This window comes from Rhipicephalus sanguineus, chromosome 4, assembly GCF_013339695.2.
Source record: "Rhipicephalus sanguineus isolate Rsan-2018 chromosome 4, BIME_Rsan_1.4, whole genome shotgun sequence".
Lineage (NCBI taxonomy): Eukaryota > Metazoa > Arthropoda > Arachnida > Ixodida > Ixodidae > Rhipicephalus > Rhipicephalus sanguineus.
The window spans coordinates 81,583,896-81,606,865 of record NC_051179.1 but is presented as its reverse complement, the minus strand read 5'-3'; the positions used below and the strand labels follow the sequence as shown (position 1 = coordinate 81,606,865).

At 47.6% G+C, this 22,970-nt stretch overlaps 2 protein-coding genes across 2 annotated transcripts in view; one reads left to right on the top strand and one right to left on the bottom strand.

Annotated features, from left to right (window-relative positions):
- The window catches only part of LOC119390313 (B-cell CLL/lymphoma 7 protein family member A), a 103,731-nt gene that overhangs the window by 5,680 nt on the left and 75,081 nt on the right, over positions 1–22,970 (top strand). The window lies entirely within an intron of this gene.
- Positions 507–9,232, bottom strand: LOC119390312 (uncharacterized). The gene is made up of 3 exons (XM_037657903.2): positions 9,078–9,232; positions 6,474–6,753; positions 507–722 (listed from the first exon to the last, which is right to left on the bottom strand). The coding sequence occupies exons 1-3, from the start codon at positions 9,219–9,221 to the stop codon at positions 577–579; spliced, it is 570 nt and encodes a 189-aa protein (XP_037513831.2). The 5' UTR covers positions 9,222–9,232; the 3' UTR covers positions 507–576.

Genomic DNA, 22,970 nt, shown 5'->3' with positions numbered 1-22,970 from the left:
ACACACACACACACACACACACACACACACACACACATATATATATATATATATATATAGGATACTAACGTGGGATTCTATTAGTATACGTGGCTACTAGACCATTTATTTAGCTTGGATGGCATAGCGACCGCCCCGGAAAGGCGCTGGTCCCAGGTTCGAATCCTTGAACTTTAAATTTCCTTCTGAGGAACCCGTTTGGGATCTCTCTGTAACATCGTTCCCGAATGTGCAAAAACGGTTGCAAGCCACTTTTTCATGTGGTTAAAAGCTTCAGTTTGTGGTAGTTTTTGCTACCTATGGAGTTAAATTAGTATGATCGCGCGTCAACAAAGCAGAAATTCACATTTGTCGTGGAGACCGTGTCCCGTAGGTTTCTGACGTACCTGGAACGTAGTACGTACCTGGAATGCTTTGTAGCAGTCCATATCGGGGGAGGGGGGACTGCACGCTGCTCCGGCCGATTCCTTCTCCGCCCATGGATTGTCACGAGTGGAAATGGCGAGCAGACTTTGTCGTGGAACTTTATTTGGCACTAATGTTGGGACTGATGGAGCAATAAATATATTTTTTTCTCTACCGGTTGTCGTGCACGGCGTAGCAAAAGGATCCTCGTTCGTCGTCGCAGCTCAAGCGGCAACAGGCGAGTCCCGGTTCCTTGCAGTCCTCGTTGTCGACGCATGGCTCGCCGCACTCGTCTACCACTAAGTTGGCAGGGCACGCTGCCATGGACAAGAAGGGCATCACATCAGTCGTCATCTAGAACAGCCAGAACACAAAAGCACACAGACTCGGGTCAGGATCGGACGCCTTCTGCGTGAACCACAGTGTCCGTCTGTTTCGCGGACAACACTTAATCCAAATTCGCTAGCCTATAGATGCTACCCTGAGATCTACCACGACCATGGGCGTCCGGAGGGGGGTGCAAGGGGGGGCAGCTGACCCCCCCCCTTGGAATTTTGGATAATTTTCTATGCAGTAGCAGTAAGCTACACAGATTCATTAGCACACTCCAGTCCCGCATATCCGCGTGAAACATCATTCAGGATTACCAGCCAACTTTGCACGTTACATACTGCTGTGGACTAATCTTGCCGGTCATGTCACGACAATGAAACAAAAGCTACCGATGCTGTATGCCCCCCTCCCCCACCCTTTGCTGATGCACCCCCCTGGAAAAAGTTCTGCGGACGCCCTTGACCACGACAGCACCTGCAAGGTCTGCGGTATAGAACCTGCTACACTCAAACACATGCTCTGAGAATCTGAAGCAAATACTAAAGGCATTTTAATCCCAATGTTCTCTCGGCGAGGTGGGCCGATGCCCTGCTCAGCGCGGAGCTCGACGACCATATTTGGGCCGTCCAGCAGACCCGCGAAGCGGCGACTATAGGCAAGGCATGGACGTCCCGATGTAGAAGACCTAAGCCCAGGTCATCATACTGCATGACTCAGTAAATGTTTTTACCAACTATAGCCAAACCACCTGGACATATATGTCGAACCGCGAAGGCGATATTCCCATGCGCATGCGCGTCCTAGCTCCACAGAGCACGAACGACCGCATCGTACTACCTTACGGATGTGTTTTGGTGCCGCTGTATTGGTCTGTAGCCTTGCCGTTTTCCATTTTCGACTAAGCGAACAGTGCTACGGTAGACGCATTTCCATCAAAACGGTTGGCTTGGGGCATTCGAAGTTTCATGACCTTGTTCATTCACGTCGCGATATACACAAATAAGAAAACAATCCTATAACATCTCAAAGTGTGCCTTACGTAAAATCGTCTATAAAACGCTTTGCGAAAGGGCCCCGCTTTGGCATTCGCTACCTGCAAATATTCATATTATGGCTAAATAAACAAAGACTTTAAAAAAGTATTTGCTTAGGGTTCACGTGGACTCGGCGACACACGGTTGGTTTTATTCCGAGCGAGTCGACTCATGAGATTTTGCCGACATGCCATTTTAGCACGTGTACTGTGCTATCTTAGTTGCAGTGGCGGCAATTTTGTTTCTGTCAGCTGGATCGCGAAGTGCGAAAACATGAAATGCTACCGGCGTATTCCCAGAGCATTGTCAGCGCGCCTGTAAATGTGTAAAAGGTTACCCAAATAGCCTGTCGAATCAGTCATTCCTGCATCGTGACCTTCGCGGGTCTGCCACGAAAAAAAAAAAAGAAAAAGAAAAGTGGGATATACGTAGAGCTTCTACATTGTATTCGTATATTTTGTGCATGTTGCGTGACAGCTGAGTGTATAGTCAATACTCACACAAAGGTTATTCGCGAGGAAAGCCCAGACGCACAACCTCTGCAAAAAACAGAGGTGGGCATTACTCGCGCTGGTCTGTCGGATTTTGCGACACTGCGCGATATTCAACTGCAGAGCTATATAGGCAAGTTTGGATTGTAAATGGTACTAGTTATCTTATTCAAATATATATAAATAAACAAAGTCTTACGCATTTTCATAGAACGTTTGCTCAATGCACGCTACCTGATACAAGTATATACCCTATATAAGAAAAGTGAAAAAATTCAACTGTACACTGTGCAACACTAGGAGTGCGTATGACGTCGCTTACCTAACATTGCATTATTTAGCCTGTGGTGGTTGAAAGGGCATCCTGGCTTCTTTTCAGAGCTCATAAAAGTGCCGTGTAACACGGCCAAAATTCCATCCCCGTAAGATTCATTTAATGAAGTTTTATATCTGGAGTTTAAAGGAGTTTCCGTTGAATGTACTTGGGCTCTGGGGACGTCTGATCTCGTAAAAACTTCTCCAATTGTGTTTTATAGCTCTGAATTTAAGGGTAGTTTCCGTCGAGTGCAACTGTACTCTGGGGATGTCTAATCTCGTAAAAACTCTTCTAATGGAGTTTTATAATTCCGGAGTTAAGAATAAGTTCCTGTAGAGTGCAATTTGGGGGTTCTAATCTCTTGCGCATACACAAACAACAAAGAAATTGCGCGCGAGCATGGCCGCCGAATGTGATGTGGGTTCAATCTCCACTTGCTGCAGGTTATCTTCTCGCCCACTTCCATTTGCCTTATTTGCCTGGTTATATTTCAATTAAATATACCATACAATTCTTCTGTGCTTTCTTCTGGCTTCATTTTCTTCACTTCTTGTATGACACTGACTAACAAAACAGTGAGCCCTTCAGTTTACATTATTGGTCTCTCTCGCTCTCTCTTCCTCTCGCTCACACACAAACGCGGAAATTTTGCAGAAAATTGCGAAATGCAGATGTCTAGAATATTCGCACTCCTTATATTCTGAAGTAAACTAGCTTCCTTCCAGCGCGAGTAATTAACTCCCAGCCATCGAGAAAGCCGTTTGGCAATGCAATCAATATATTAATTAACTATAGCTTCTTCGAATGATACACTACAGAAAATGTTGGAAAAAAATCACAGCATATCCACGGAGTGAATGATGATGAGTGGGCGAAGCTGCGGAGGTTCATCGGTAAACCGTGAATCTTCCGTGAATTCTGCCCAGTACATCATCACCGACGTGAGATCGGGCGCGTTTATACTAAAGGTTCGATGAGTTATGACGACTTGCAGCTCACTTTAATTTTACATGTACGCTGTGAATTTTCATTGTTTAGAAAACCATTGCTTTAGAAAACACCTTGCGTCTTTCGTTAAGCAGCTGGCGTCTTTTTCGTTTTGCTTTAGAAACATCTGGCGTTCTTTCGTTTTGTTTTTACAAAACATCTGGCGTCTTTCGTTGGTTTATTTCATCAATCAACGGCGTTTTGAACAAAATTTTTATTGTTTAATCACGCACAGGAGAAATCTCACCAGGCACTACCTTGGAGGTAAACAATGGCTGCTAATGGGAATGAGAGACAGAAGAAGTCGGCTTTTAGCTAACACTTACACTTCTACAGAGACAGAAGAATTCGGCTTTTAGTTAACGCGCACGCTGCGAATTTTTTATTGTTCAACAACGCACAGGAGAAATCTCCCACCGGCACCACCTTGGAGGTCAAAGGGTAAGACTTGTTACTCACTACTACGAGCACGACGAGGGACGAACGGGTGCCGCCTTAAGGAGCTTCGCCCCTAAAATTCACCCAATACCCGGCCAATCCCCCTTGCATTGGGTATCAGCCGTGCTCAGAGGAAAACAACAACAGGCACAATATAGGAGCAGAAAATATCTCAAGATAATAGTCACACGGTCCCTTATCCATTCGCCTAAGACGACTCTTCTTCTTGACCTCTGACGATGGCTCATACCCAATACAGGGGATTGGCCGATAGTAGTTGTTGTTACAGGTGATTCGACGGAGAACGCCATCTTACTTTTCGTGAGGAAAAAACTGCAATGACGCAAAGAAGGCGGGGACGAAGCGAAGACACGAACAGACAAACACGGGCGCCCGTGTTTGTGTGTTCGTGTCTTCGCTTCGTCCCCGTCTTCTTTGAGTCATTGCAGTTTTTTCCTGAAGTTATGAACCAACTAGCTCAGCAACAAGCCCTGTTTACTTTTCGTCTCGGCCGATTGTACTGATGCACGTGTGGCCAACCCCCTTCGTGGTTATGAGCCAGTTTCCAACTATAGGCGACAAAACAAAACATACTACGGAGACCAATATGAACGTATACGCTTCTCTGCCACCCAAACATGTCTTTTGGAGCAATCGCTGCGCAGTTGTTTTCCCGTTGTATATATGTACGGGCTACCGATGCGCCACCGAGTTTGTGGTGGGCTCATGTGGAATCTGTGTCACCCCTCATACCGTCGAAACCTATTGTTTCGGATTCGGACTGATTCGAGTTTCTTTTGATGCGCTGGCGTGGATGCCGGGATCTACAGAAAATTCATCAACGTTAACGTTCCGCTTCCGCCCCTCTCCTATCATCTGCTCTCCCATCAACTTCTATTATTGTACATTTTAGAAGAAAACAGGTCTTTTTCACAGAACCCTTCATCAAAACACCTCGCTTAAACAAGAATTTCTTTCTGAATATTCGTACATGTCATCCCCGTCTTGATAATGGGTTTGGCGTTTTCATTGCTTTCTGTTATACAAACGTTTTTTTTTTTTCAATTCTTTTCTGCCTAAGGCAAGCGCCGAGTGGAACCACTTTCGCTCTTCCGTCGCCTGCGTTAAAGAAACGTAATCATTCAAGAGTGCCCTTAGCGATTACGTCTTGAGTATATGACCAGAGAAATTCCTGTGCAACTAGTTTGAATGCACGTATACTGTGCCTGTGATCCATTGCACTCGACCAGTCCGTAACGCCCTTTTCGACCCTGCAGGGCACTGTCGCCATTCGCGCCGCGACTTACATCAGCGGGAAGGCGTCCTTCGCGACGGTGCCTTCGAGATCTCTCGATCTAGAACAGCGTACGCAAATTTGTTGCCACTGCGCACGCGCGTAACCGCTTGGGTACACATGTTTGTGTTCACAGCGTGCTTAGCCAGAACGCATAACCTGTGCATCCTATTATAAAATTATCTATTAAGACGGTGTAAACGGCATACTCCGTTTCATCATCATCTTCAGCATACTTTTATGTCTTCTGCAGGAGGACGGCTTCACCATTACTTTACCATTTTTTACCCAGTCCTGTGCGAATTGGTTCTATTTCATGCCCACTAATTTTCTAATTTCGTAAACCCACCCAGCGACCCACCTAACTTTGTTCTGCCGCCCTACAGTGCATGATACAGCGTGCACAGAGGGACGGGCGAAAGCAGAGGGTTTGTGTATGAGGCGAGGAAAAGAGGCTATCTTTGCAAACCTTCGGCGCCTTGTCCTGCGGCCTTTTTTGTCTTATGTTCCCGTATTTTGCACAGCTTCAAATATGAACCTTCACTAACTCACCTAGTCTTACGTCCTTTCGAAGTGGACACGGCATATGGCACGAGCCATCGCTGAAGGCATAGGAGTCCCGGGCTATAGCGAATCCTAGGTAGGACTGACAGTTGGGCGAATTGGTACGGACGCATCAATCGTCTGCTAAAGACTCGTGTATGTATGCAGTTCGTGTGGTTCTTTTCGTCTTTTTCTGTCGCGCCGTTTTCTTAATGCTAGGGAACCCTCCCCCACATCTTGTTCCATTTCAAGAAAAAGCTTTCATCGTCATTTATACCAGTTGACTGAAGTTAACGTCTCTGCAAAGCTCTTGCTATAACATTTTGCTAGATTTTGCACCTTGTTATGCACCTTTTCAACAAGGGCTTCTTGGTTGCTGCCATAAATTCCCCTCGGGCTGCTGTAAATAAGCGTGACCCCCTCGCCCCACAATACACTGCCGAGGCGGCGACGTCCGTGCAACTATGCACTGCCGAGGCAGCGACGTACTACCGTACAACAGTCCAGAAAGGAGGTGGCCCCTCTCTTTTATGGAAAAACTCTATACCCAATGAACATAAAGGGGTGGCTGTCAACTGCAGTCCGTGCCCTCCACGTCTAAAGTACGTACGCGCACAGTGTGCATCACTCACCGGACTCTGGCCTCGTGGTCTTGCTCTTGATGCACGAGCCGGTGATGCGGGCGAGCGTGACGAGCCGCGAGACGACGCAGCAGGGCCTCTGCCATCGGCGCGTGCCGGGAAAGGCGTGCATGGCGCAGCAGCCGGTCTGCTTGCACTGGTCGCTCGTCTCGCACGCGTGCATGAAGCTCAGCGGGAACGGGCACATCTCGTACATGCCGAAGCCCAGATCCAACTGCCGGCCGCCGCTCGGCCGGTCCCCGGAGGTCCCGTCCGCACCGGGCTCGTCCACCTGTGCAATATTAAGGCGAAAGCACTCATCAAACGCGAAAGTTGCCCGTCGGCGTCTTCGAGATTTGGCGAGACCTGGCGATACTTCGTGAGACCGGCGTCGGCGTCAACACGAGTGCTGAAAAAAAATGTAATAAAAGCGGTCAAAAGTCACGTGATACTCAAGTGAATGTGTGCGGTCGGCGTACCAAAAGTCACATGGCTTCAATGTAGCATGGCGCCATCAGTGACGTCACGTCATAGTCGCGTTATGAGGATCAATACATTGAGAAGAAAAAGATGGCTTTCGCCTCCGAGCCGTCTTAGGCGATTGCATAAGGGACCCTGCGAGTTTTCGTTGCGCTCGCTGTCAATAAGGTGGTGGGAGAAAGGTTAATACATCAGGGGGGAGGGGCAGCCGATACTTCCCTGTTGGCTAAATATGTCTAAGTGATCTTTAATTTGTCTTTGGTGTCGTTAACATCGTGACATCACGGGTAAGATGTGCCCAAGTCGTGTAGCAGCATTAGTCATAAAAAAAGCGATTTCTGCCGACGTTTTTCACGGCTGCGCTTGCGTATGGCAGGCGCCAAGATCAGAGAAACTATTCTGGTACAGGAACGAAGCCAGTCGCTGTATTATTGCGCTGTCACGCGTCCGCCTCGTAGATGGGTGAAGAAACGAAACTATAGCTTGCAGACTAGAATATTGCAGTACATGGGGCTTTCGTGAGGTGCTCTGTTTTCTAAACGGATGAAAATATCATGGAAAATCTTTCGTTTCTCTCTCTCCCACTCTTTTAGCGAGCGGTGGCGCCTTCGGTTGTTGTGTTGGACTGCCGCGCAGATTCAACTGAATGTTACTGTGCCGTCAGGTGTATTTTGTTTTTCCTCGAAGCACAGATACCCGATGGATCTTAACTGTCGGGAATTTCGGAACCAGTTGATGATGATAATGATAAATTATGGTTATGTCTTTTGTATCGGGAAGGCAGCTCTCAGGCGCCTTAACCAAAGAGGGGAATAACGGGGAAGAAGTGTAAACACACACACACACACACACACACACACACACACACACACACACACACACACACACACACACACACACACACACACACACACACACACACACACACACACACACACACACACACACACACACACACACACACACACCACACACACACACACACACACACACACACACACACACACACACACACACACACACACACACACACACACACACACACACACACACACACACACACACACACACACACACACACACACACACACACACACACACACACACACACACACACACACACACACACACACACACACACACACACACACACAAATTGTCACGTTCGCAGCTGCCGGCCAATGTCGCCTTGTAGACCGACTGCACTGTCTGCGAGAGATACAGGCGAACAAACAGCCATCTGCTGGATCGACGTTGTGCCAAGCAGCTTCATCCACGTTGGCTGCGCGGAGTCGGCCTTCTTGTTGGCTCTCTGCTTTCTCTTGTATTATTTTATGCTCCTACCAATTTCCCTGTACACGCTGTTGTTGGAGTGTTTCTTACACGAGAGACAGTTACGGTGGTGCGCTTTTCCTCCGTTAGAATCACTCGCATAGATTCACCCATGTGTGCGAAGCACTGTGATGAAACTGGATGCTAGTACGCGCATCCAGCTTAATTTTGATAAGGGTAGCAACACCTTGCATGGTTCCCGGTGTTAAAACGAACTCGTTATCGTCTGGTTCCAGTTAATATTGTCACGAAAATATAATACTGATGCTCGGATTAAACGACTGCTAAGGATGGTCGTAAACGCTACCCGCCGTTGTCCATACCTTATTGTTACGCTGCTAAGCTCGAGAACACGGGTTTGACTCTCGGTCACGGTGGCCACATTTCCACGGTGGCGAAACGCAAGAGGGTCCGTGCACATTGATTTAGGTGCACGTTAAGGAACCCCAGGTGAATTGAATTGTGTACATTTAATCATGGCGTTAATGAGAACGCGACGTGAAATTGCCACCTTTGCACTTCGGCAGGTATGAAACGTGTGCACACTCTGTGATGTGTAGGATGACGTTAACACACACGCACACACACATACAGATAGAGAGAGAGAGGAAAGACCTTACGCTAGAATTTTTCGTACGCGTTTCACTATGAAATGTCTCAAATTTTGATTTATTAAGCTCCACACAGCTGACCAGAACGGATAAGCAGCTCTAAACCACCACGTAACTAGAATATAATTCCCAACTCTTCTGTGCAGCTTAGGAGCGGGGCAGGAGAACGACTCACATATTGCAGGTCGCTCACCTTGTTAAACGCGGTGTCTTCGTCGGAGGCGTTCAGGCCCACCGCCAGAGCGTACAGATGCTGGGGCGATAGGCTGGCACCTGCTTCTGGCAGGTTCATGCAAACGATCGCGACCCCTACGAGTAGCATCGTCATCGCCATCATTGTCCTCGAAGACAACGGCGGCGTCGCACTACTCCTCCGTCGGGCACACATTGCGGCGCCTTCAGCCTAGGAGGTGATGCTTCAGCGCGGCGATGTTGGGATCCCCTGGAGGTGATGGAAGGCTGTTGCCAGCGATCGGTGTACGGTGATGGCGGCGGACTGGACGCACGGAGTGCGCGCTCTTCCGCGCTTACGATTCTACGCTTCTCTCCTCTCCTCGTGCGCAAAGGAGCTGTGGGGTTCAGTGTGATAGGGGGGCGGGGTGTTTGCTCGATGTCGGCGGGGGTAAATACCCCCCTCGAGCGGCGAGACGACCTTCTTGCATTCCCAAAACTGGTCCTTCCTGGTCCGTGGATCCGATCGCACTTCGCCGCGGGGCGACATCAGGAAGTTCGTCGCAAGCCGTGCGCATCCGATCAATCCGCTCGCTCTTTATTTTACTCTTTAGCCGGTGACTCTCCCTCCTTCTTTTTTCTCTCTCTCTCTCTCTTATCGGTCTCTTCCTCTTCTTGACCCGCGTCCCATGTACTTACCACCTTGACCCGTTGCGTGAGTACGTGCGGGATGCGATGCCCTCTCCGAGATACTTGCCGTTATTGTTGCAGTCAGGCCGGGCTGCGCAGCCCATTCGTTCTTATTTCATAGATGTGGAAAAGAAAGAAAAAAGTAAGGTACTAAACGAAACTGGAAAATTTGGCGCGTGTTCGTAAAATACCCGCTTTAGGAATGCCAATGTGCCCGTTGTTATCTCGAGCGACGCGGTTCTTCTTTGTGACGTGGTGGATTTTGGCAGTGGAGAACAACCGAAAGAATGTATGATAGTAACGACGTCTTTTTTGGCGGCATAGAAAGAGAGAGAGCGAGAAAGCACAACAGTGAAAAACACCTGGCGTTGACACCATCTCGAAATTTGATCGTGCGCGAAGCCCACCTAATGTCACGGACCAGCTTTGGACATCAACACGATGTGGGGCTTCACAATGAATAAAGTTGTGTGGCTTTGCTAAATGTTACTCGTATTATTTTCTCGCCCGTTGCAATTAATCAACGTATTTCTCGGATAATGACTCCAAATCCTCTTAAAAAAATCGCCCATGTATGAGATATAGGAAAGGCTTTCTTTCAAGTGGCAATGTTAGCTGATATTCTGCACCCCCCCCTCCCCCCTTGGTCCCACCATCACTGTCCCGGCCCTTGTGGGAGTATAAATTTCGTGACTGCGGCCCTCTAGCTGAAGTGAGTTTGAGACTCCTGGTATAGACAGACATAAAAGCAGGTTAAACAAATCGCACCAGATTGCAAGCAGAAAACGTACAATAATATCTGGGGTTTAACGTCCCAAAACCACGATATGATTATGAGAGACGCCGTAGGGGAGGGCTCCGGAAATTTCGGCCACCTGGGGTTCTTTAACGTGCACCTAAATCTAAGTACACGGGCCTCGAACATTTTCGCCTCCATCGAAAATGCAGCCGCCGCGGCCGGGATTCGATCCCGCGAACTTCGGGTCAGCAGCCGAGCGCCACAGCCACTAGACCACCGTGGCGGGGCCAAGGAGAAAACGTAATATAGCTGATTGGCGCGCACTAAGAAAGGTGTTCACTAAAGTATACCAGTTCTCGAGGAACATCGGTGTCAAAACGGTAAGAGCACTTGGCTAATCACCGTGCATGCATGCGCATTCATGTAAGTTTTTGACAAAGAGGAAGATGTCACGCGGGTGCGTGCCATGTGTCGTAACATCATCATCATTACCGTGTTAGTCTATTTATCTCTGTCCATAATCTTGATTCTAAATCTGTTATTATTTATCTTAGAAACCGAAACGACAGTCTGACCGCTTGTTCCTTCAAAACTTACATTTTTTAATCTAAATTTTAAGATTTGTTCAGTATCACAGGTGTTTATCTCAAGCATCCTGCCGCCCGGTTCTTGGCACATCCCCCTTTGTGTGTGAGCGCCATCAGAACGAGGACATCATCACCAGCATCTTCAACGGGCTCGAGCGCTGCTCACGAGAGCTCAGAAGAAGCTTCGAAGCTGTCCGGTGCGCCACGCTGTTCTGCTGCGCTCTCAAAGCTGCCACCAACCTGGGTGTCCCCCCTGAAGTCTAGACTCCTGAACCCCAGTCCGGGCTGTGTCTTGGAGTCTCCCAGCGGCGTCCCGTGCTTTGCTGCGGGAACAGCTACGGTGGATCTCTACATACCGCCAATACGTCATGAGTAACGACATTCTTTTTTTAAATTGGGAATGTATGTGTACCGGGCGTTCTTCCCGATCGAACTGCCGAAAATTCTTAAAAGATAATGCTTCAGCGGAAAAAAGAAACTCTCCAGAAGTTGACTGTAAGGTGCGGCAGACGGCCATAAACTTTGAAGTCACTCAAATTAGTAGTAATTAACGAAGGCTCACTAACGAACTTTTCAGAAAAGTACAGCTCATATTGCAGTTTACAAATTGTAGCCGGCGAAATCGCGAAATATATCCACTTCGAACGAATTTTAACCGTGACGCCAGTCTCGAGATATTCGTTCCCAAAGTGGGCCCAGAAGTACGTGGGCGCAGGGGCGTAGCCAAGGGGGGGGGTTGGGGGGGGTTCAAACCCCCCCCCCCGAAATTTTTCAGTTTTGCTTGCGTATATATACACGCACACGGACAAACACACGCACGAACATACATAAAGTATGGTTGAACCCCCCCCCCCCCCCGAAAAAAATTTCTGGCTACGCCCCTGCGTGGGCGTGACTTCTGTACTTCGCTGCACAAAACGGCGCTTTCATTTTTTTTTAAAACAAAAGTAACGGGGACAACGGTGCATTTTTACCCGCAAGTTTGATGGCGCATATCTCGAAAATACCGGTCATCCTTGGCTTTTATTCCGAGTGGATACGCCTTGCAAACACAGTATCTGTACAATTCATTGATTGCAATGTGCCGTAAAGTAAATTATAAGAAGTTATTTGTTGAATCTGGGTTAGCGTGAATGCGACATTTATGGACGACTGTCGTATCTGACAGCTTACTTTCGATTATTTTTTTTTGTCTGAATAACTCCTTTCCTTTCTTTCGTGAGTGTTTCAGGCCGGGTTCTACACCATCGGTTTACTGACGTCATTTCCATCACGGAAATGACGTCAGCAAAAAAGCATGGCCTTGCTATGGGACTTCCTTCTATAGATACCGAAAGTACGCGTTAGTGAATCTAATGTCATTTTTTTTTTCTTTTGCGATCGCGTTTCACTTTAGTGTTATGACCGATACGCATGAAGTAGTGATCAACGTTCGCTGACCTCGCAAATTTCTTCCGTGTGCATATACAGAGAGTCCGGGTGGCACAATACGCACGTACGAAACGACGACCACAACCACTTCGAGTAACGACGCACTGGCACCTCGCGGCCAAGCGGGTGAGGGCAGCACCTCCGCCTCCACGAGCGACCTCTACGCTTCGCCTTACATCGGCGACAAGGACCCATGTGAGTTGTCACAGCCGGCGGTAACGATTGCTTTCGGCTTTAAACGAATGTTTACTTCCGGATCGAAATTCCCGTTTTCACATTCAATATGCAAGCGCCCAGTCTCCCAAATAAAGCTGAAAATATTTTAAACCTAAAAAAACTTCAAAAAATAGGTTTCAGTTAAACGCTTCGAGAAAACTGTATTAAATATGTTTTAAATACAATGTTCATTACAACCTGCATGTTGCATTTTGCTTCTCGCCCAAGGATCTCGCCCTCTCTAAGAGTCGTTGAACTCTTTTTATGCGAGTCCTGATTGCCACATCTATATAGACACGGGAACTATCTTTGAAGACCATTGTCTTTAAAGAGAGTCATATGTTTGGCAAGTCAGGGTTCAAAATAGAAGAATCAGAGGACTATTTTTTCCCCCTTGGAGCACAGTCTGTTACTCCTAACTTTATTTTTGAGCTTATAATCTTTATTCATGTCGCTTGAGCTGACATATGTTTATGTACTATATAGCTTCTTTTCTTCGTTATTTGTTAATGTTACGTTATTGATTACGCTTTTTATACCTATCAGCTAGGGCACTACAGACTGAAAAAACAGAAAAAAAAAAGCTGCCTGCTTTTAAGGTTTCGCACAGGCGCTGCCTGCCTATTCCTATATAGTGCTGCGTGCCAAACTGTATTCGAAGCAAAAGCTTCCGTCAGATTGTTCAGCCTTTTGCTTTTATTTCTGTTTCTGTGTACACACAAAGAAATGAATGAAATCAGTCTGTCAATAGTCAATCAATCAGTCACTCAATCAAAACACAGATTCGATCATTACGACATCCAAAAATCAAGCTACTGAAATTTGTTGAAAGCGAGGGAAAGCTGTAATTTATGTCGACTCTACAGAAAGCATTATTTGAATTTTTATAGTGAGCCTCAAAATGTTTTTTTTTTAACTTTCGAACATAGATACCTTATACAGAAAAGCCTGAATCAAGGAAAGAAAAAAAAGGATGTTTTACTTATGCAAATTTAATAAAATTATATAAAGCATGCAAATCTGACGAATTCAATGTCACGTGTTTACATGAGTGATTTAAACGGATACCATAATTTTATAGCTTTCGCTTACACCGAACAGCTGAACAATCGCTGATAGCTGAATAATCGCAGCCTAATTACCTTCGCGTAATAACGAAAACATCAATTCTTCGAAACATAGACCAACTAAGGTCATCGTAATAAACAAAGCCGCAAGAAAGACTGAAGTAACAGGTATTTAAGAACATTAGAGAAATCGATGTACCACTGATACCTATACCATTTCTATATGTAACAGCTGAAGAATCGCAGCGCCTGATTTTCTTGTAATAACCGTTCCATAGAAAACTATGTACGCTTAACAGAAATTCGATGACGATATATGTGTACAGGTGCTTAGAGTATTGAAAACGACTTCGTAAGCGAATCGTTTAGTGAGGACATATCGTATCTCGTTTTTGTGATTTCAGTGTCTACGTCGACGGCGACGACTATAACGACGACGACGACGAGAAGCGAAGGTGAGCGAAATTGTATAGCGTGGTCCCAACCTGCGCATGTCGATGCACATTTTTTGCACTTGCCTGGTGGCAAACACTAAATGCTTAGCAAACGCCCGTTCCAACGCAACGAAAAAAAGAATACGGGCAAAACTTCGTAAATGAATGACATATCAAAGTAACTCGTAGGCAGTATGTATACACGCGTTTATACTGATATGGAGGGCTAAACAGTTCATCCCTTGGGGAGTTACTGGAAGCATGAGCAGTTGCTCCTCTGAGAGTAAGTGCAAAAACACGAGAGTAACGGCAAAGACTAACAGTTGGTCCTTCAGGAGCAAATGATGAGTAACGTTTCATCTTTGGTGAGCAACAGCGCGCCGCGGGAACATAACATTTCATCCTCCAAGAGAGTAGCTGCTAGGGGACTAACAGTTCGTCGCCTTGCCTTTGCTCCCCCAAAGGGAGCAATGGAAGTGGCAACGCAGTTACTCCCTCAAAAGAGCAACCCCTATACCCCTGTTGCTCTCGTTTGGCTAAGAATATACGCTTTTCAGAAGTCCTACATCGGAGTTTTATTATCTGTTGACCGTGACCTCCTTAATCACGGCCAATCTGTAGCTCGACCTTATGCGTTGAGCCGTAAAAACTGATCAGTAGATACACCGATATTATTAAATGCGAAGCATTTCTTAGCGGACCTCAGGCACTTAGGCCGTTTCTATCTATCTATCTATCTATCTATCTATCTATCTATCTATCTATCTATCTATCTATCCGCCTACGTCTGGGCGCTCTCCAGGTCGCCTTCATAACTTGTAGTATACCAAAATTGGCATAGCAGGGGATCAGTGTATGACGAATACGATCCACCGGTCAGGACATGAATAGCGCAAAATACCTATCGCGTACGTAATGAAACCCTTTCTCTCAGTCACGTGTGGCACATACCCGCATACCAGAGTTCATGTTTCGCGGGTATGTGCAGAGGTGATACAAAGTCTCAACCAACACAGTAATCACGAACACGCACACATTGACACGCAAGGAAAGTGATAATAATAATTGTTCGATTTTTATGTCTCAAAACCACGATACGATTATGAGAGATGCCGTAGCGAATGGCTCCGGAAATTTTGACCATCTGGTATCTTTAATGTGTGCCGAGGTCGCACAGTACACGGGCATCTAGCATTTTGCCTCCATCGAAATTCGACCGCCGCGGCTGGGATCGAACCCGCGACCTTTGGGTCAGTAGCCGAGCACCGTAACCGCTACACCACCGCGGCGGACGCAAGGGAAGTGAGGAAGCTGAAGACAGAACAGCCCTGGAAGACGCTCAGCTCTGAAAACTCCAGACGACGTGGACTCAGCTCAGCTCCAGACCACGTGGATTACGCAAAAACCGGGATCACTGCTTCCTACAGTAAATATGCCGAGAGAACCGGGCCTCTCGTCATTGTCGTTGACTTCAACATTGCTTTATCAAGGCCCAACAACGTCTGGTCCTTATACTGCGTGAACGATGGCTTGGATGTGGACAGGGCATCAAAAGACCTCGCTGCCACGTCCAGGACAGGAGGCATCATAGATCATTTCATCGTAAGAGGCATCCAGGATTTCCACCAGCTGTACTATACCTCGTTCTTCACTGCACTTAGACCCCTCGTAGCCACGATCATGAGCGGATCCGAAACAAGTCCGGTCCAGCTGCTGGGGCTCACTGATCACGGTCATGATGACCTTGTTCAAGAACTGTCAAGAACCCCTTCCACACATGCACACGGGTTCCTGCGTGCGTGCGTTCTCCTTCATAACGGACAAGTATAAGCATAACAACTGTGACAACTGCAACTGTGACTGTAACGTACGTGCAGTGCACCTGCGCGTGCCACTCGGCTGTGCATATATCTAGGGAAGCTTTCCTGAATGAAGCTGAGTTGCGAGTAACGCCTGTCCTGCGCATCTGTGTTCCTTCTTTGTCTTGTTCGGATTCGCGCTATCCAGTATTGAAGAATATAAGCAATATATATCAGCCGCGTCTGTTGTTGGAAACACCCATGTTGCTGTTGGCATCGTTACGCAACTGTACACAAATGGTTTTATAATACATATGCAACTCTTCAACACATGAGTGAGCGTATACCTTGCCACATTTCTCTAGCGTCATTCCGTAACGTTTCGCTCAAAGTGAAAAATAACGCCACAGTCACCATCCCACGCATGCTTCGCATAACATCGATTCCCACGGTACGTGGGATCTGCCGAATTTTTTGCTTCCCCCGTGACTTCTTCAATATGACTGCTACGCTGTCCGCCATACCTGACTCACGTTACTCTGTGATGCGCCTGCTACTCTGTGCATTGCGTTTGTGCCACTTTGTGGCTCTCCTTTGATACGGGTATACGGGCTACCATTATGCAACTGTCCTGCATGCAACATCGTTGTGAATATAATTACGGCAGTTCTGCCCGATGCGGAGAAAGCGTTAATACGGCGTATAAGACGTCCCACGACGACCTGCAAACTCTCACGTTGCGGGGTCTTTCTTGAGCTCAGCCTTCCTTACGGGCTTTTCACGCACACGCCTTTTATAGAACGCCGTTGTGGGTTCGGACCCTACCGGCGGACGAGGAGTTTTCCTTTTCATTCACCTTAATCCATCTCCCTTTATGTAAAAATTAGTACAATTCGATTAAAAACTACATAACACCCCCTGTACTATGCTTTCCATGGCTCCATTTTTATTATATTGTCGCTGACGTCAAGAGAGGTCGCAACGCAAAGACCGAGAGAAGAGCAGCAGGTCTATCTTTTTAATAATACCGCGCGCCAGCGAGTTCTCTCTGCCTCCTGTATAAAGCGTACGAGCCTTGGCGTTGTCGTCTTCGTCTTTCTCGTAGCACGCACGTGGCAATATGTTGGTTTTTTGTCGTTACGTATGAAATTAGGCGGCAAATGTAAGGCAATCTACATGCGCATGTTGGTGTAAGCTGTCACAAGACGTGGATGAATTGGATACATCTGCGGGAGAGGCATTCGGCCTGCAAGATAATATAAAGTATAGGATGCATGTGGTTGTCGTCGTCGTTGTTGTGTTGGTGATGATGATAACTATCTTTCCTGCAGAAGTCATAGTGCCGAGTACAGCGTCAGGGGTGCAGCCAGCAGCAGGTACGCATGCGCCGCCTTCTTTCACTCTTTTATTCTTTAACTAACTTCGCGATTTTGCAACGACATTGGGCCTTGTGAACTGAATCCTCCGCATAATTCAATTTGTATTCATGTAACTTCGATGTGTTGCGTATTGTTATACAGACGACCGTTTACCCATGAAATTCAGTTTGTAGTCAGCGCCTGCGTGTTTGTATACATGCTACCGTTAACGGTGAAATTAGATCGTACAAAATGGCGCACACATTCACTGAACTTTCTTCCTTTTTTTATTTCCAGACGGAATGTAAGCATCATTTGCTTTTAAAACTCGACTCTTATTGTTTCATTGTGGTGCTATATTACGAAATAAAATGTAGGTGTTGCTCCTTGACAGGTTGTGCATCTGTTAAATATTTTCCATCATTCATTCATTCACAAAACTTTATTGAGAGTCCTGAAGCCCGGTCTCTTCAGACCGAGGCGGGCCGCGTCCACGTCGGCACCGTCAGGCCGAGCCTTAGGGCGCCACCGTGAACCCTCTGGACAGCCCGTAGTTGATCCTGATATGAACAGCTGGAAATCATCTTCTGCCAGTGAAGCCATTTTTCTTCGGGGTTGACGAGAGTCGCGGGACAGCCCGCCAGCATGTGTCTGATTTCAATGATGCCATCGCATGCGTCACATTCTTTTCTAATTTCGCTTTCGGGGTGAATTTTTTTACAAAATACGGAGTGGGGTACGTCCCAGTTTGCAGTAAACGTAGCGTGACTGCCTGAGCCCTGTTCAACTTTGCGTGTGGCAGTGGGAATTGCCTACGCCCCAAGTAGTAGTATTTAGTGATCTCGTTGTAGGTTAGTAAATTATCTTTATGATTCCCGGAATTGCAGTGGGCGTCGGTTCGGTTCTGACCGGCACGGCAAGCGAGTCCTCGTGCCAGGTCATTCGTCACCTCGTTGAGGTTGACCCGAGCCTCGTCCACTTGTCCCATATGTGCAGGAAACCATCGGATTTCAGTTTCTATAGTTTCTACATTGCCGATAAGTTTAACGGCAGTCCCAGCGACAAAGCCCTTGTCGAAGCTCTTAATTGCTGTTTTGGAATCGCTATATATGTAAGACCATTTTCGGTTCCTGATAGCTAAAGCAATCGCGGCTTGCTCCGCCACCGTTGATTCCTTAGTGAACAGGGTGACGGCGTCCCGTACCTCGCCCTGGCTGTCGACCACCACGGCCGTGTAGGCCTCTTTGCCTTTGACCCAGGCGGCGTCTACGAGGGCTGCCTCTTGACCTACCTGTTCAATTTCTTTCAATAAAGCTTTCGCTCTCGCCTTTCTCCTGCTAACATTGTGCACCGGGTGCATGTTTCTCGGGAGAGGGGTGGTTCTGATCGCGGCTCTAAGTTCCGCGCTCAGCTCCACCTCAGCCTCCTTCGGGTTCCTCGATCTATTGGGGTCTGTCCCGATCGCTTTGAGTATAAGCCTACCCGCGCGCGTTTTCGTCAGTCTTTCCTGCTGCGCCATCTGTTACGCTTCCGCCATCTCTTCCATCGTATTATGTACGCCTAGGCTCATGAGTTTCTCGTTCGAGGTGCTGTTAGGTATACCTAGGGTAGCCTTAACTAGCTTTCTGATAATAATATTAAGCTTGTTCATCTCCGCCTGAGACCATTTGAGTAGACCTGCTACGTAGGTGAAGTGACAGAGAGCGAAGGCGTGTACTGGCCTTAAGACGCTGTCCTCACCAAGGCCCCTATGTCTGTTGGTAATTCTCCTTAGTAACCTCAGGACTTGGTCCGTTTTGTTGGAAATGTGTCGAATGGTACTGAGGTTCGTGCCTCCCGCTTCTATGTGGAAGCCTAAAACTCTTTTCGACCTGCTTGATCGCGGATCCGTCGTGACAGCGCAAGATAATCTTCGGTTCCTCCCCGGGTACGTAGTCCTTTGGCTTTCGACCCCTGCATCGATGTTTTAGGACCAAAAGCTCCGACTTTGCCGCTGAACAGTTGAGCCCCATTTCGCTTAGCGTGCTTTTCACGGTCTGTATGCTCTCCTGCAGTCTACTCTCCGTTTGGCCTACGTTACCGTTGGCGCTCCATATGGTTATGTCATCGGCGTATATCACAAAGCGTATACCTTCTATCTGCTCCAGTTTGCGCGCGACTCTGGTCATTGCTAGATTAAATAACATGGGTGACAGGACGGCCCCTTGAGGGGTGCCCCAGTTTCCCATGTTCATCACCTTAGATTTTAGTTCTCCTAGCCTGAGGCTCGCTTGCCTACCACCGAGAAACGCATCGACCCATCTTTTTTATTCCCCTAACGCTGGGATTTAAGTACGTAACCACGTACGTCACGCTTAAGTTCGTCACTTAGGAGGAGAAAGAAAACATTAGCCACATCACGTAGTGTTTTATGGTACTTGTACGAGCCTCTAACGGTACAAAATTGAGCTTAACACATTACCATTTTACGTTCATTAATGTGACTAGAGGGGGCTGTAATTAAAAGCTGCTATTAGGAAGACACCAAGAAGAAACGCTACAGAACTATATTTAGAGTAAAGCGTTACTTTAGTGGATGTCAGTTTTTCTCAGCTCCTTATAGCAGATATATTTGTATGCAACCATCGATATGCGTGCTGCTCAACCAGCATCTGAACATACTTCCGCCGGTCTTCTAATAGTCACATAAGACATTCTCGTGATCTATAGAGCCGCGCGTTAACTTGGTATCTATTTTGCTGCAATTACAGCCCACGTACGTCCGTTGTTCCGTATACAGAACGGCGAGCCGAAGATAGGCGGTAAGTTCGCCACAAATGGCATTACGTTTCTGTTTTTCTCGAACGCAACAAGCGTTTGGTGTTTGAACGTATCGTTGATTGAACGTATAGACGATTTTACGCATGTCACATGGGCGACGCCACCTTGAGCTGTTAAATGAATGTTTTATCGTGGCGTGAAAAAATTAGGTCATGAAACGTCGAATGCACCAACCCAACCGCTTTCACGTGTATGTGTCTACCATGACAAACTGTTCGTCTAGTTGTTTAATATACCAAACCGCAAGGTTGACAATCCAATACGGTGGCACCGAAACCCACCCGTAAAATTGTCTTTAGGGACAGATTGTACGACGTGACCGTGGTAAGACAGATAATGCTTTCAATGCAAAGTTCACGTATGGTACGTATACCTCTCGATGCAGGTACGCTGCGTGCGTCATGGTGACCATCTGCTTGTTTCTCCTGCTCCTGCTGCTTGCCCTGTGCTACCTCGTGTTCATCCTCTTAGGCAAGTCAGCTCTCAGCATGAGTGTAATCACTGGCTGCGTTACAGTCTTCACCAACGATCATTGACTGCATTCTGGCAACAAATATTTGTAGCGCTACGGCGTTACGATTGACGTCGGCTAAACTGTAGTAGGATACGTGTTAGTATATTAGCATTAACATATTACGTCCATATATACAGTCGCACTCGATGTAGTTTCTATCTCTCTGCTCCTCTGACTCACTTCGTGCGTTGCAGGGACCGGACCGGTTTCAACCGTACCGCCGCCACCGAGTCCCAGGACGAGACGCACAACCAGTACCACTTCGTCGACGACTACCCCGTCGACGACTACCCCGACGACTACTACCCCGTCGACGACCACCACACGACGACGACCACCACTACGACGACGACCACCACCACGACGACGACCACCACCATGACGACGACCACCACCACGACGACGACTACCACCCTGCCGACGACGACACCCTCTACGCCGAGCACCACTACGACGAGTACGTCAAACTTTTCGTCACTGACACTCCACTCCTTCCTATTTAGTGCGTAGCGAAGAGTAGTACGCAATAGTGGGGCATCCTCTCCAGCGCTATCCAGCGGGTCTGTCTCTACCGCGCATTGCTCGCATGGACGCCGCTCGTGCTGGGGGTCCGTGTATTGAGCAGTTGATTGAGCTACTTGTCGGCCCTTACGCCAACGTTCAATAAACGCCTTTACAAGCGATTTGTCTTTAATATACTACTACGATGTGCAACACGTTTCCGTCATCGGGACCCGTAATAGTGTATACACACAGTTTTCATGTGACGCCACGAAAACAGCTTCACATCGTGCAAGTACCCAAACACGGCCGCCGCGTTGACGTCGGGGCCTCGCAACACCACGACGTGCAACGCCACTTTGAGCTTGACGGTGACAGTTTGTCGCGAGACGCGCCTGTCGTGCGCTGTCGAGTTTCCTTCCCTATACGCGTGCATGCTTCTCGACGCGCTGGTACTGTAACATGGTGGCAATCTAACTGGACCTCAGTGCAGACCAGCCATGCATGGAGATGCATGGCTACGATGGTCGCGTCACACCTTTTCGTCTTGGGACCATAAGGAATCCGAGTTCGATCCCAGCCGTGGCGGGCACATTTAGATGGAATCGAAATGCCAAAGCCCGGTGTACCGTGCGATATCAGCTGCACGTTCATGAGCCACGGGCGATGGAAATTATTCGGAGCCTTCCTCTATGCATACGGCGTCTCTCATACTGAGTCGCTTTGGCACGTTTAACTCCATAAGCCAAGCATTATTGTAACGCATATTGTTACCGTTGTTCAAGCAACACATTTCTTTATAGAACGGGCTCAAGTTCCCTGTCCTGGCTGACACTGCTCGCAGTCGGTATAGAGTGCTGCTAGGGCATCCTGGTCGCAGGAACATGAAGGGGCCACTTAGAATTGTGGTAGCTAGGGCAGCGACAGAAAACGAATACACAACAAATGATATAATATTCTTGGAGCTTTACGTCCTAAAATCACGATATGACTATGATGGGCACCTTAGTGGAGGGATCCAGAAATCTTGACCATCTGGCGCTCTTTCTAAATCTAAGTAGACGGGTCTGTAACATTTCGCCTCCATCGAAATGCGGTCGCCACGGACCGAATATAGAAGGAACGAGAAGACAGTACACTGCGTTGTGTATTCCTTGTGTATTCGTTGTTTGGCGCTGCCCTACGACAATTATGAAGCCAAACCTACTTGCCCAGTGCCTAGCTATCCGTTATCCTGCAAGGAGCCACTTCCCGTACTAAGCGCAATGTCGTATTCGCAGCCACCTTGCCTCCGCTGCTGTGCTCGGTGGGCACGATCCAGGCGGCCATCGCGCCGCTCGTGCCTCCCGACAAGTACTGCGACATCTTGGTCTTCACGCATGCGCACGTCGACGAGACCGCCGACACCCTGCGCGCCGTGGCCAACGACAAGGGCTTCGACGTGTTCAAGAAAGCGTGCAGCGAGTACATGGAAAGCACTTGCGGCATCTCCTTTGACGCCCGGTGGGTTACGAATTGTATCCGCATTGCCAACATTAGCCATCCATCAAATTAGATAGATAGATAGATAGATAGATAGATAGATAGATAGATAGATAGATAGATAGATAGATAGATAGATAGATAGATAGATAGATAGATAGATAGATAGATAGATAGATAGATAGATAGATAGATAGATAGATATTCTTGCGGAGCACAGTTTCGCGTAAGCATTACCTGGGCACGCGTTCGCGCGTACGCAAGTACACGTTTCTTC

Excerpts from the sequence above, each read along its gene's own strand:
- LOC119390312 (XM_037657903.2), bottom strand. The coding sequence starts at position 9,221 with ATGATGGCGATGACGATGCTACTCGTAGGGGTCGCGATCGTTTGCATG. Across the intron at positions 6,754-9,077 it reads AAGACACCGCGTTTAACAAG|GTGGACGAGCCCGGTGCGGA; the intron begins GTGAGCGACCTG and ends AATATTGCACAG. Across the intron at positions 723-6,473 it reads GACCACGAGGCCAGAGTCCG|CGTGCCCTGCCAACTTAGTG; the intron begins GTGAGTGATGCA and ends TGTCCATGGCAG.